General features: G+C 35.7%; 1 protein-coding gene across 2 annotated transcripts; it reads right to left on the bottom strand.

Moving 5' to 3' along the window:
• Positions 1–3,195: 3,195 nt before the first annotated feature.
• Positions 3,196–14,872, bottom strand: LOC139874255 (splicing factor-like protein 1). Of its 2 annotated transcripts, XM_071861710.1 has the most exons (3): positions 14,549–14,648; positions 12,632–14,469; positions 3,196–3,529 (listed from the first exon to the last, which is right to left on the bottom strand). In XM_071861710.1, the coding sequence occupies exon 2, from the start codon at positions 14,463–14,465 to the stop codon at positions 12,669–12,671; it is 1,797 nt and encodes a 598-aa protein (XP_071717811.1). In that variant the 5' UTR covers positions 14,466–14,469; positions 14,549–14,648; the 3' UTR covers positions 3,196–3,529; positions 12,632–12,668. The 2 variants fall into 2 exon arrangements, with proteins under 2 accessions (XP_071717811.1, XP_071717810.1); XM_071861709.1 differs by having other exon boundaries at positions 12,632–14,872.
• Between the last annotated feature and the right edge of the window lie 867 nt (positions 14,873–15,739).

Raw genomic sequence — 15,739 nt, 5'->3', positions numbered from 1 at the left:
ACTTTACAAAAGATAACCGTGATTTTAGGTTTTGCCGTCAGGCCATGTTCCCGCCATTTTTTGCTAAACAACATGAGGCGCACGCCTCATCCTTGTAACCACTTCAGCAAAAAAACGATCCGCCTTGACATATGAGGCGTACGATTTTTAAAGGGAAAACGACGAAATTTTATCTTTTTATACAAAAAAAAAAAGAAAATTTTGAAAAACATTTATAATTTCACGTGGCATGGACTGAAAATCTCCGATGGACAGATTGAAAAGAACGGAATTTCTTAAAAAAAAAAATTCAAAAATAAAAATAATTTATTTTAAAAGCGACGATTTGTAAAAGCAAATAAAAGACCAAAATAACCCTCACATGTTACACATGTGAGCCAACTTAACGGTTTGAAATTAACAATTGTTAATTACAAGGTCATCTATGGAATAAATTGAAAGATCGGGTCAACGAAGTCAAAAAATTATTGTACAAAGTTCAAAGACCATCGAATTTTTTTTTGTCAAAAACAATAATGATACGTAACTAGCTTAAAACCGGGTCTGAATCAAACAAACCCATAATATATACATTCAATTGGAAAAATGGTTGAACGGTAACTTTTCAATTGAATTTTGCAATTGATTTTACTAGTTTTCTAGATAATTAGTATTAATTCTGCTTATAAAAAATTGATGCGTTTGCAGTTTAATGGTTTGGCTCATGGCTAGGAGGTCGCGGGTTCAATCCTCTTTTTACCCCTTTAATTATACTTTTTCTTTCAATTATACCTTTTACCCCTTTAATCCCCTCTCTTTTTTATAATTTCCATAATTCCCCTCTTAATACTTTTTATATATAATTCAGTCCTCCTACTTTTATTCTTTTATTTTTAAATTCTTTATTTAATCTAACATTTCTTACTATCTTTATATGCTTCTTTTATTTTTTCTTAACCACTTTTTTCTATATGTGCAGCTCTAGTTATTGAGTCGACAGCATACGTCGATTTATTGGCGACTTGACTGACTCTTAGAGCCTAAAGTAAATTTCAGGCAGGATTTAAAACTCATGAAAATTTAATTTTACCATTTTCATGGCGTCTCAATTTTATGTTGAATTTAATTTTTTTATAAAAAAAAAACATTGTCCTATTTATTGGCCGGAGGTCCACTCGGAAGAATCCCTCTATCCGTCGAATAAAGAGAGGATGAATTTCTCTACTTTTGAGAGTGTATTTACTCTGAGTAGAGAAATGACTTGTCTTTATTCTCGAATAGAGGAAAGATTGTCCACATCTCACCTCCCTCATACTCCACTTAGTTAATATTAGGTTTTGTTGTTTTTTTTTTTCTATATATTTTATTTAGTCTTATATTTAACCTTTTTTCCTCTTTTTCTTTAAAATTTTTTTCTACTCTCACTTTACTACAGTATTAAATAATAAGAATGTTTGAATTCTCATGATTTTAATTATTAATTTGAAACATATTTTCTCTTTTATTTTGTTATAGTTATTAATATTAACGTTTAAGTATTTAATTTAAAACATAAGTAATGTACAACAAAAAACTGACTAGCTATGTTATAAAAAAAAAGTCAGAGGTCCAGCACCGCCGCGAGCGGCTGGCCCAGAACTTGTTACCCACAAATGTAGAAAATTTACATGCACTAGAAATGATATATACACATTACTATATCCATAATTCCAGAAACGAGATCCTCAAAACCTTTTACAAGAGAACATGTTCGAAGCCCCAAATCTATACAAGAGTTGTACTTGGACCTGCATTTTATACTTTAACAGAACAATTTCATATGGCACAACACTTGAAATTATATTTTCTCAGAATCTCCATTTGAGTAAAGGGTCTTTATCTTGTAACTTAATGAAACAGTTAATCCAGTTCATAACACAACAATTTGTAATAGCTAAGAAAACAAGGATCGGAACCATATGCAGCTCAAGCCATTTGAAAAATCAGATTACCTATAACCCCTTATATCTGAAAAGAGACCGAGTGCATGCAAACTAGTACGCTGGTAAAACCAAAGGAACTGAAATTTTTATTTGAAAAAGATTAACAGTATCGGGTTAATATGTAGATAAAATCCTTTAGTCCCAAAAACAAAAGTAGCAAACCAAAATATATCAGCAAGTTGTGTTGTGTCACTGCAGCACCCAAGAACATGAAATGAACCATTTATTTAATGATCCCAAACCCAAACATGGCTATTTTAAACCATAAACATATAGAGGTTTTTCTCAGGAGGGCATAATTTTTACTCGATGTGCGTGTTCTAACCAGGTTATGACCATTTTCAACCCTTTTCCTAGTCACACCAAGATGTGTTGCTAGTGAGGTTTAAACCCAAGGCGATTCCAGAATCAAAACGCAATCCACAGTAGGGTCCTAAAGAAAATTTCAGTACTAATTATATTTTAAAGCTATTTTAGTGATTGTTTATCTAAAAAAAAAAAGCTTTAAACTCAAACTATATGGGTTTGTAGTTGAATCCTGTATACAATTTGAAGAGTACTTTGTAGTAAAAAATTTCGAACTAGTGGTGTCTTGTAACACCACGAGCTTCTACATAAATACGCCCCCCCTATTTAAACCTGAGACTTTTAGGATATCAAAACGCCGACCACAAAGTAATCTTGTGATGACTGATGATTATTACTATCTTATATAAATATTCAGAAAAAGCCATTTAAGGTTTCTGGTTTAATAAAGTGAATAAAACTAAACGTAAACAACCTTACTAGCATATTACTAGTATATTTCACACATCAATTAAAATAGGAAAGGGAAACACTCCTGCAAACAGATATATTTTATTACTTGCCGGACTTGTGGACACATGGAACTTAAGGACAGTTAAAAATAAGCTAAATGATGCTTTGTTGCATGCATCACTAATATTTTCCACAAGAACATCATCATGATTAATATAATAATACCTGAAACTTTTAGTGATGCAAAGATAGTTATAGGAAGGCAGGAACTCAATTTCATCAGTAGCTACAGATTGAAAAGGTAACCCTAACATGAACACCAATAGCCAACTTTGTTAGAAGTTAGATGCATTGATGAATGAGCTCTAATAATAATAATAATAATAAAAGCAGGTACGGTGCAATGAAGTAGAATGGGCGTGACGAAATCCCGGAATCCAAAATCATCTGCACACCCCACGATGCAATCCATACCAATCAGAAAGAAAAAGAATAATAAACATATATGGGTGACAGAATCAATCACAACCAAAATTCAGTAACAGTAACAGTAGCTGCAAGAAATATATAACTGTAAAAAAGTTGATAATAAAGCCAATTGGTCAGATAATATTAGTGAACATATTCCAGCGAGCCTAGAACAGCAATTCAAGACACCGATAGCTTTCATGATTTCTTGATGTTGACTAATAACTTTCTGCAAATATTACAACAGGACAGACAGCAAGAAGAGTAAAGATGTGAGTCTGAAACTTCCAACAACAAGAAGAAACAAAACACGTTGATAAAAGCTCCAACAAACATCAAGCCTGCCAAACAATATAAGCATAAAAATAATAAAGGTTATCAACTGAGGTATATCATCAAACAGAACAACTAAATACCATTACCTTTTATAATAATTGTATGACACACACATAGAAGACATTAGTTTGCATATCAAGTATAGAATGATCAATAAGTTTGTAAATACATCTTGCGTAATTAAATACGTATATAGCATACAATGATATTTTGTAGACTAAGAACTGTAATCTTGCATGTTAGAGGTTACTTCTGATGGATTTCAATACATAAACAAAGTCACAAACCCATTTTGTTACATATAAATTCGTGTGTATATGTATATATAAAGCGGAAGCAATTTCAAGTTTATGTATGTAAAGTTTAACCCTTTTAAACTTGAAATCCATTAAAGATCTAGTCTTGAAAATACACTTAAATGTAAATAGAGCTAGTTAGATGTTTATACCTACTCCAAAATGGAGGTGAAGAACTAGGATGAAGAAGATGATGTAGATGAAGAAAACTTCTAACTTGAAGCCTCAAATCTTTGATACCCACAAGCAATAATCAACACCCAAGACTTGGTTAGGATTTTAGACACTTAATTACTTGCAAAAAATCAACCAAGAATCCCTTGAAAATTGCAAGTATTATTTTCAAAATGCTAGAGTCAAAAAGTGTGTTAAAGTTGCACCAATGCATGTGTATTAGTCATAATTATATGGAGTAATCAAGGAAGGGTGGTTGGCACCTAGGAGCCTTCAAAAAAAATGGCCCCCCACCCCTTCCATTTATTTTATATTTTATTACATATTTATAAAACATACATGCATTTAGTTGTAAGTATTTTATTTTATAAGCCTTTTATAAAATAAAATGCAACACACATATGTTACATACACTTTATATTATTTATAACCTATATAAATAATATACAACATGTAGTAACTTATAATTATCCAAATAATTATATCTAGCATTTATTTTAGAAAACCAATTTCTAAAATTCAAGTGTCGTGTATTTGCTTTAATGATCCGATTGTCAAAACAAATACATAAAGTGTTGATAGCTTGTTATTGGGTATGACCCGACTTGGATCACAACATGTAAGCCACATTAATTTATTATGTCTCTCGGGCACAAGAAAATCCTTCAATCTCCCACTTGCACGAGAAACATAAGGAATTAATGCAAGTGACAGATACCACCTAACGACCGTCCATCACCCCCAACATGTTATGACTTAGTGCCATTCAATAACATCATCCCTTTCGAGTTTCCATTTCGAATATGATTTAGGTGAATCTTTCAATATATCCTTTTGCCCTAGATGTCATGTTAAATCCAAGAGACATAGAATGATCACTCTCTTATAGATTTAACTTTGTCAGGCCTTAGACATCTGACTCTCAACGAATAAGAGGGACAAATTCCATCTTGACTACATACGTCCTAGACATTACACTTCGTACCATACCTGAAACCTCCCTTATGTACTACCATGTTTCAGAATAGCGAAGGAAAGAATCAAGGCACAATATTCGGTGAATATCTGAACCCAATATGTGTCTCAGGTCAGAGGATATAATGATATTCTCCTTTACTCAAGATTACATGTGATCAACCACAAAGGTTCCATATAGTAATCTTGAGAGCGGGTCTTCCAATATTTGTGTCCCACAAATATCTATGAACCTTGGTTGCAACCTTGCCCTACATTCACCATTTGAATGTTAACCAATCCAAGTTCATAATAGTCTAGACCTCACACTTGTTCCCACAAATGTGATCAACTACGGAATTTAGAATAATAATTTATTCATGGATAAAATATGCTAAATTGGAACATGACTCATAATTTAAATTAATACCATAATTATATTAATGAGTTTGAACTAATTCGTTCCGTTACAATACATAAAGTAGATCAATTCCAATCACTAGAATGTCGAAGCCCTAATGCACAAACATGTCCCTCATGTTTTGGCCCATGTAAAAGCTTCGTGAGTGGATCCGCAACATTTTGATCTGTGTGAACTTTGTGAATACATATCTTTCCCTTTTCAACCTCATCCCTAATGTAGTTGAATCTCCGCTCAATGTGACGAGTCTTTTGATGAGCACGAGGTTCCTTGATTTGAGCAATCGCACCCTCGTTGTCACAAAAGATCTCAAGAGGGTCCTGAATGGAAGGGACCACTCCTAAGTCGTCGATGAATTTCTTCATCCATGCAGCTTCCTGAGCTGCCAATGAGGCGGCAATGTACTCCGACTCTGTAGTGGATAACGCAACAACTTCCTGTTTCGCACTCTTCCAAGAGACCGCACCACCATTTAACATGAATACATAACCGGATTGTGACCGAGAGTCATCTCGATCAGTTTGGAAACTCGCGTCCACGTAACCTTTTACAACGAGTTCCTCCTCACCAGACCCATATATTAGAAACATATCCTTAGTCCTTCTAAGGTATTTCAATATACATTTAACCGCAGTCCAATGACTATTTCCTGGGTTATTCTGGTATCTACTTGTCAAGCTTAGAGCGCATGACACATCCGGTCTAGTACATATCATTGCATACATGATAGACCCAATAGCAGATGCGTATGGGACTTTCTTCATTCTCTCTTGTTCATCTTTCGTGATAGGACACTGAGATGAACTGAGAACGGTTCCTCTTTGAATAGGTACCAAACCTTTCTTAGAGTTTTCCATCTTGAACCTTTTCAAGACCTTATCAATGTATGTACTTTGACTTAAGCCTATCAATCTCTTGGATCTATTCCTATAGATTCCAATCCCCAATATATATTGTGCTTCTCCAAGATCCTTAATGGAGAAGCAACTTTTTAACCAAGTTTTGACCTCTTGCATTGTGGTTATATCATTCCCAAATAATAATACGTCATCCACATATAGCACAAGGAACATTATGGAGCTCCCACTAGCCTTCTTGTATACACAAGCTTCATCACCATTTTTAATAAAGCCAAATTTCTTTGCCTCTTCATTAAAACGATGATTCCACATTCTCGATGCTTGTTTCAACCCATAGATTGATTTCTTTAACTTGCATACTTTTTTAGGATTTTTCGGATCGACAAAACCTTCGGGCTGTGCCATATAGACATCTTCCTCAAGATATCCATTTAGGAAAGCGGTTTTGACATCCATTTGCCAAATTTCGTAATCATAATGAGCAGCGATGGCAAATAATATCCTAATAGACTTTAGCATTGCCACAGGCGAGAAGGTCTCATCATAGTCAACCCCTTGAGTTTGAGTGAAACCCTTTGCTACAAGTCTAGCTTTGTATGTATCCAAGTTTCCATGTATGTCGGTTTTCATCTTGAAAATCCACTTGCAATCAACTAGCTTAGAGCTAGGAGGTTGCTCAACAAGTTCCCAAACTTGGTTTTCATACATGGATTGCATCTCGGCGTTCATGGCTTCCTGCCATTTATCTTTATCTATCCTTGATAAAGCATCTTTGTAGTTTGTCGGTTCATCCAAATCAACCGTATAGCAACCATCCACGAGAAACCCATATCTCTCGGGAGGATTACTAATCCTACTAGATCTTCGAACGTCTTGTGTACCTTGATCATCCACTTGATCATTTTCAGCATCCTCATGTTGAGTGCTAGTGTCAACCAATTGTGTATCATCGGCTTGATCTTGTACCTCTACAAGATCTATTTTTCTTTCACCATCACCTTCCATAAGGAACTTGGTTTCAAGGAATTCCGCTTTCCGAGCTACAAATACCGTTTGCTCGGATGGATCATAGAAGTAATATCCCATGTCATCTTTGGGATATCCTATGAAGATACACTTTGTGGATCGAGCATGTAGCTTATTTGCTACATAACGCTTAGGATAAGCTTCACATCCCCATACTTTCAAGTATGAAAGAGAAGGAGGTTTTCCAAACCACATCTCATGAGGAGTTCGTTCCACTTTCTTGGTTGGGGCCATATTTAAAATACGAGCCGCGGAGCTTAGACAATAACCCCAAAATGATAGAGGTAACGAGCTTCTAGCCATCATAGATCGAACCATATCCATTAGGGTTCGGTTCCTCCTTTCGGATACTCCATTAAGTTGGGGTGTTCCGGGTGGAGTAAGTTGTGAGATGATCCCACAACTCCTAAGATGATCTTGGAAGGCATCGCTTAGGTATTCACCTCCTCTATCGGTACGAAGTACCTTGATTGTCCTATTGAGTTGATTTTGTACTTCGTTTTGATATTCTTTGAATGCTTTAAACGTTTCGTCCTTGTGTCTTAGTAAATAGACATATCCGAAACGACTAAAGTCATCAATGAAAGTAACAAAGTATCTTTCACCATTCCTAGTTATGGGTTTAAAGGGTCCACATACATCCGAATGTATTAAACCCAATAAATCTTTAGCCCTTTCATGAGTGCCTTTGAAAGGTGCTTTAGTCATCTTGCCTTGTAAACAAGATTCACATACATCAAACGAATCCATTTCATTTGATTTCAAAAGTCCATTCCTTTGAAGTGTATGCATTCGGTTCTTGTTTATATGTCCAAGGCGACAATGCCATAGATAGGAATCACTCAAATCCCTTTTGAGTTTCTTGGTGCTAGTATGGTATATTGAGCTATTAGATGATGCATCATCATGAACCAATTCATAAATTCCATTTGAAGGCGTAGCCTTGAAATAGAATATATCATCTTTAGAAAAATGGATATCATTATCAATAAAATTAACATTGAAACCACATTGTCTTAAGCGAGAAATAGAAATAATGTTTCGACATAAATCCGGTGCATACAAAACATTTTCTAAAATAAGCTCCAATCCACTTGGAAGCTTCAAAACAAATTCTCCTTGAGCTTTAACATGCACCTTTGCACCATTGCCCATATAGAGACTTGATGTTCCCGCTTTATGATCACTTCTTTTGAACCCCTGCAAAGAATTGCAAATATGAGTTCCACATCCCGTGTCTAATACCCATGTATTAGAAGAAGTAATACTAAGCTCTATATATACCATATATATATTACCTGAGGTTTGCCCTGCATCCCTCTTGTCCTTCAACTCTTTAAGATAGACCGGACAGTTTCGTTTCCAATGACCCATCTCACCGCAACCGAAACATGGGTCTTCCTTGGGGTTTGCCTTCTCGGCTACCTTTTGCTTCTTGGCCTTGTTGATGGTTGGGGTAACCATCTTCCCCTTCCCTTTGCCTTGATGGACGGGTCCTTTTCTCTTAGCCACCTTTGGCTTAGAGGTGTTACCTTTAGACCCACCTTGATCGATTGCTAACACGGGTAAAGCTCTTTTACCCATGCTTGTTTCCGCCGTCCTAAGCATACCATGAAGCTCACCTATGCTCTTATCCATCCCATTCATGTTGTAATTAATTACAAATTGATCAAACCTCTTTGATAGGGAGTTAAGGATAAGATCGGTGGCTAACTCATTAGATATGTTAAGGTTGAGACGGTTAGCACGATCGATAAGGCTTTTCATCTTAAGTACATAAGATGAAACCGATTGGGATTCGTCCATACGACAAGCATGAAGCGCCCGAACCGTTTCGAAACGCTCAACACGTGCTTGTTGGAGAAACATCTCCTTCAATTGTGTTATCATGTCGTAAGCGCTATGATGCTCGAAATCCTTTTGGAGTTCGGGTATCATAGTCCCAAGCATTAAGCATGAGACTTGAAGGGAGTCGTGGCAATACTTATCGTAAGAGGCCATTGCCTCCACATCACTCTCATCCGGTTGGTCGGGAATGGGGTCCTCAAGCACATACATTTTATCCTCTTGTTTGAGGACAATCCGAAGATTGCGGAACCAATCCATAAAATTTGTATGGTTGAGTTTGTCTTTCTCGAGGAGAGACCGTAACGATAGGTTGTTAAAGTTAAGTGGTGCGTTGTTCATGTTGTTGTTGTTATTAGCGGCCATCTACAAAATTCAACAAAGTTCTTTTAAGTATCGATTTGGATTTAATAAACAATACCCTTTTAATTTGTTTTATTAAATATTAGAATCCAACGGTAAATCAAATTTCGGTTAGGTGACCTTTATCCCGTCATTTGATTTAGCTAGGTAGTCATAATGACAATTGCAATCCTTTTGCAACTTCTAAGTTATGGGATCATGCAATCCTTTTGCATGGCATATTAATCCCATCAACGCCTATTTGTTCCTCATGCTTCGGTGACCCTAAGTTCATGATTCCCAAATCAAGTCGTCCTACTTGTGTAGACATGTAGACTTAACATACAAGTGGTTAGGTGACCTTTATCCCACAAGCATGCAAAGTGTACTTTATTCATATTAGTTCACTCATGACGGTTAGGTGACCTTTATCCCATCATGAGATTCCTAATATGTCTAAGTGTTTCCACAAAAGGATGGCGTTTAACTTGTTTATCTTGTATTAGTAAAGGGATTTTAGGTTTTCTACATTCTAGTTTAGAAAACAAAGTGCTATACACCAACATGCATTTGGTGTGTAGTATGTTTATGAAAAACCCATTTTCATGTGCCTTTTAGTAACCAATTACTAGTTTTAACCATTTCATTACCTTTTTAAATAAACCATTTTATTCAAGTCTAATAACCAATTATTAGTGTCATTTTGTTATGTTTTATTATAACCATTTTATAATGTATTATGCAAGTGTAATCATGTGATGATCTTGTAGCAACCAAACATACAAACATACACAAACATGCATAGCAAAGTGTTCACAATCAAGAGCCATTTTGGTAGACATTTGTTTAGCCAATAAACAAATGTCACCTAAGGGGTTAAACCAAAGTAAGAGATTTTACCAAAATCTCCCACTTAATCTTGTAATCTTCAAAACTTCATCTTGTAATCTTCTTCATGAATCTTCACTTTCATTTTACAAAATCATATCCTAATACAATTTTTCTAGAAAATGAAATAACAACCTATTCTATTTTACAAACCAAAATAGAACAAATTACATACAAAATACAAGATTAATTACAACTTTTACAAACCAAAATTACAAAATAATTACAAGCCATATGAATGAATATTACACCCATGAATAATCACCAAATCAATCAACCAAACAAACACATGGCCTAGGCTCGATTGTGAACAACAACATAACATCAAACATGGCCAAAACTTGAAATCCCAAACCCATTTTTGGGACCAAATATTTCGGCCATCACCATACACCCACCAAAACTCAATATTTTTACATTCTACTTTCATGCATGTTGGTAGATTGTAAAGAAAGTGAGTTTACTAGCCAAAAACAAGAAGCATATTAACAAGACTTTGGCTCTAGATACCATTGATGGATTTCAATACATAAACAAAGTCACAAACCCATTTTGTTACATATAAATTCGTGTGTATATGTATATATAAAGCGGAAGCAATTTCAAGTTTATGTATGTAAAGTTTAACCCTTTTAAACTTGAAATCCATTAAAGATCTAGTCTTGAAAATACACTTAAATGTAAATAGAGCTAGTTAGATGTTTATACCTACTCCAAAATGGAGGTGAAGAACTAGGATGAAGAAGATGATGTAGATGAAGAAAACTTCTAACTTGAAGCCTCAAATCTTTGATACCCACAAGCAATAATCAACACCCAAGACTTGGTTAGGATTTTAGACACTTAATTACTTGCAAAAAATCAACCAAGAATCCCTTGAAAATTGCAAGTATTATTTTCAAAATGCTAGAGTCAAAAAGTGTGTTAAAGTTGCACCAATGCATGTGTATTAGTCATAATTATATGGAGTAATCAAGGAAGGGTGGTTGGCACCTAGGAGCCTTCAAAAAAAATGGCCCCCCACCCCTTCCATTTATTTTATATTTTATTACATATTTATAAAACATACATGCATTTAGTTGTAAGTATTTTATTTTATAAGCCTTTTATAAAATAAAATGCAACACACATATGTTACATACACTTTATATTATTTATAACCTATATAAATAATATACAACATGTAGTAACTTATAATTATCCAAATAATTATATCTAGCATTTATTTTAGAAAACCAATTTCTAAAATTCAAGTGTCGTGTATTTGCTTTAATGATCCGATTGTCAAAACAAATACATAAAGTGTTGATAGCTTGTTATTGGGTATGACCCGACTTGGATCACAACATGTAAGCCACATTAATTTATTATGTCTCTCGGGCACAAGAAAATCCTTCAACTTCAATACATATATGTACATATATTACATATTATATGTTACATAGTTTTAAAATAATTGCATACGAATACTTCTTCCTCTAATATATATTTTACCAAGCAATCATGCATTGTTGTGATGGTCATAAATTTTACTAGTTAGTGAGTGGTGACGGACTCCTGTCCCAAATATAAATTAAGTTCAGAAGGTAATAGCAGGCATCTCGATTGCTTAGTCCAAAAAAAGGCATCATATTAATAAAAAATTAACGCTATGTAGCATTAAAGGTGTGGTGTATATGTTTCTATTTAAAAATATTATGTTTTAATTTAATTACATGTTTCTAGGTCATATTGTGACATACCCATTAACCCATCAATTATCACTACCTTATTTCACTCGGGCCCTCGCCCTTTTGCCCCTCTCCTCTAAGACGGGATAAAGGGTGCATGTCCACTTTCATTGTGTGCTCGCCTTTAACTACCCATACTTCTTAACTTACCAAGTGATATATTTCACATAATGCATCTAACGAATTAACCATTTTCATTTATAAGAATCAAGCAACATCAAACGAAACAAAAACCGCCTTAAATATGTGAGAAAGAAATGCTGGACAGCTAAATTGGGAAACAGGAGGTTCTGTCGTTTGGCTAAAGAGCAAAATAGCACATTAAAGAATGACTGTAAACACAACAAATATTAGTAACTACTAAATTGATGGACAGGAATAACTATCTTGTCTCATGTTCCTATACAACTATTGATACCATCATGTCTAACATAATATATATATATATATAGAGCAAAATCATAAATGACTAAACCTGGGGTTAAATTCTACTCAAGCTTTAATTTTTAAGTAGATGCCATATCCTTACCAAGTGACTAAGCAAAAAGTTTTAAATACAATGCATACTTACAGCCGAAGCGGAAAAGTAGACCCAGTGATGAAATGATTCATTTCATCTCAGCCATAAACTTGTCATACTCGGGGTCTGTCCCATAAGCTGTTTGGTGAGTTGACTCAGCAGGTGGGGGTGGATTTGAAGACCAGGGTGCACTTGCAAAACTTTGCTGATCAACCGCTGCAGACTGTGACGCAGGCGGTGGTGGTGGTGGTGGAGGTACATTGTAATAAGCAGAGTAAGCTGAAGGATATGCACTTTGATTGTGTGATGTAGAATGTGTACCTGTATAGCTTTGTTGGGTTTCAGTAGCTGTAGTAGTGTTCAGAGAAGAAGGATATTGAGTACCGTAATGTTGATCCGGTAGGTAAGATGAATGCATGTTTGACCCAGGAGGAGGTATGTTTGACCCAGGAGGAGGTGGAGGTGGAGCATAGGAAGTGTAAAAAGGAGGTGGTGGTCCCCACGGAACTGGTGCTGTAATATAGCTTCCACCCGATGATGTCATCTGCTGCTGCTGAGACGGATATCCGCCACGAGGATGATACATTGGTGGCGGTGCAGCGGCGGCGGCAGGAGGTGGAGGAGGAGGACCGGGTGGGACAGTAGGAGGTTGAGGTGGCTTTCCTGCAATTCTTACCGCAATCGCCCTTCCATCTAAACGATAGCCATTCATACTAGCAATCGCTTGATTAGCCTGAGATATATCTGAATATTTAACAAATCCATAACCTTTACTCAGTCCAGTATCCCTATCTTTAATCACCTTTGCCATTACTATTTCTCCAAAAGGTGAAAATAATCTAATAAGAGCATCATCTTCCAATGTGGGCGGCAAATACCCAATGTATAAATTTGTATCATCAATCTCCTTACCAAATCCAATACCAAATCCACCCCCGATTTTTGATGCAGTGCTTCCTAGACCAGGATGTGCTGATGTTCCGTTTATAGAAGAAGAAGCTGCCCATGGTGGATTACTACTTCCTACTGATGAAGTACCACTAGCATCCATTATTGGCAATGGTGTCGTTTGCTTGGTGGTTACACCCTCTGGAAGGGTCCCACCAAGTTCTGCCAAGAAATTCTTATACTCATCATCCATTTTCTTACCTGAAGTACCTTTGACAGGACAATCAATAGTCGGGTGTCCACCATCACCACATATTTTACACAAAACATCACTCTTAAAAGTGGACAATCGAGATGGGCAAGCAAATTGACGATGTCCAGGTTCACCACATAATCTACAAAACTCATCATCTCTTATAGTTCCATTAAGAGCTGCAAGCTCTCTAAGCTGCTGTCTTTTATGTTCATTCAAACCTTCATCAACAGGATGCAATAGCTTTTCAACCATCCCAGCAGCAGCATCAAGTCCTTCCTGAGTCTCAGCTTCAACTAGTACATGTAAGTCTTCGTTTTCAGAAGGATCGAACTTTAAATCACGTTTTTGACCAAACCGACCTTCTTTCACAGAACCTTTACCACGAATAACAATCTTAGCACCGGTTTCCTTCTCCATCCTCTTCTGAGTATTACCACGAGGGCCGATTATAAGTCCGATAAAATTGTAACCAGGATACTCTTTCATAGGGATATACAGTTTCTTGTAAAGCTTAGGTGGTCTGTAATCAGCAGGGGGTTTAAAAGCAGGGTTTCTTTTAATAATCTGGGAGATGATGTCTTGTCTCTCACGGTTAAGCCTTTCTCTAGCCCTGTATTCTCTGGTATTAATTCTGGTACCAAGATTATCATAAACAGGATCAGGTGAAGGAGACCGATTAGCAGAACCTTCGGGACGATCGTCTAATAGCTGACCAGATTGAAGAATTTTACTGATTTCCATTAACCTAGCATTAAGTGCTTGAATTTCAGGATCCATATCCGTGAAATCCTTCATAAAATCAGGCAATTGAAACCCTAACATACCTGCTGCACCTGTTTTAGGAGGCTCTTCAGCTGCCCAACGAGACTTCCTCTTCTTATTCTCATCTCCGCCATTAGTATCGGTAGGAGGGTCCCACCTACTCCGCCTACGCCTCTTGATCGTTGTGTCCGAGTTATCTTTTTCCGTACCATTCTCAGATGTATCAACAACTGGATTAGGATCTAGGGTTTGTGGTTGAGGAGGAAATTTGTCAGAATCGGTGGGCGGTTGTTGTTGTTGTTGATTAGTGTAATCGGAGGAAGCTAGGGTTTCAGAGGAAGGAAGAGGATCCATATCTGAAAAAAAAGAAAATTACTCCAATTATTACGACGGCTTACAATGATGAAAACAAACCTACTTGTTTCTCATTTTAGGGCCGTTCAAAACGGGATATATAAGTAAAAACTTTGTCAGGAACGAGCAAAGCCGAAGTGCCAAACTCGAACTTGGTTACGCTTGAACTTGAGTCGTTTAAATTTTAAAAAGCTCGAGTTCGAATTCGATTCAATTCGTGCCTAGTACGTTAGAGCACAGCTCTTTTAATATTTTATAAGTTTTAGCTTGGCTCGAAGTCAACTCATTAATTACATCATTTTATTTTTTTTATATTATTTAATTTTAATTTAATATTTATTGTTAGTTAACTTTTATTCACTTATAATCATATTTAATATTATTATTTTATTTTAACTATCATTTATGTAATAGTAAATATTATTATATACTCACTCCGTCTGATATATGGGGTTAGTATCAAGAGTAAACACCTTTTTAGATAAATGAGAAGTAATTTTTTTTTTTTCATTTTTTTGAAGAAAAGAAAAAACATTACTACAATTATTACGACGGCTTACGATGATGAAAACAAACCTCCTTGTTTGTGATTTTAGGGGCGTCCAAAACAGCAGGATATACAAAAAAAAGGGTTTGAAAATTGTTGAACCGGGTTTGTTGAGTCACAACGGTTCATAAACTCAAACCTAATCCGTAATAACAAAGCAAAACTAAACTAAATCAAGTAAATTTTGTAGAAATTAAATCTCGAAACGCTCCCCGACAACGAAGTCAAAAAGTCGATGTGAAAGAACCTAACCTAAAAATTACTAGCAAATCTACTCAAAAACTATCACACAATACATGCAACTAAACTCGACGACGCAGTAACTAGCAATTAAATAGACCAGTTTGTTCCA

This window comes from Rutidosis leptorrhynchoides, chromosome 11 (assembly GCF_046630445.1).
Source record: "Rutidosis leptorrhynchoides isolate AG116_Rl617_1_P2 chromosome 11, CSIRO_AGI_Rlap_v1, whole genome shotgun sequence".
NCBI classification, from domain to species: Eukaryota; Viridiplantae; Streptophyta; class Magnoliopsida; order Asterales; family Asteraceae; genus Rutidosis; species Rutidosis leptorrhynchoides.
This window is presented reverse-complemented; position numbering and strand designations above follow the sequence as displayed.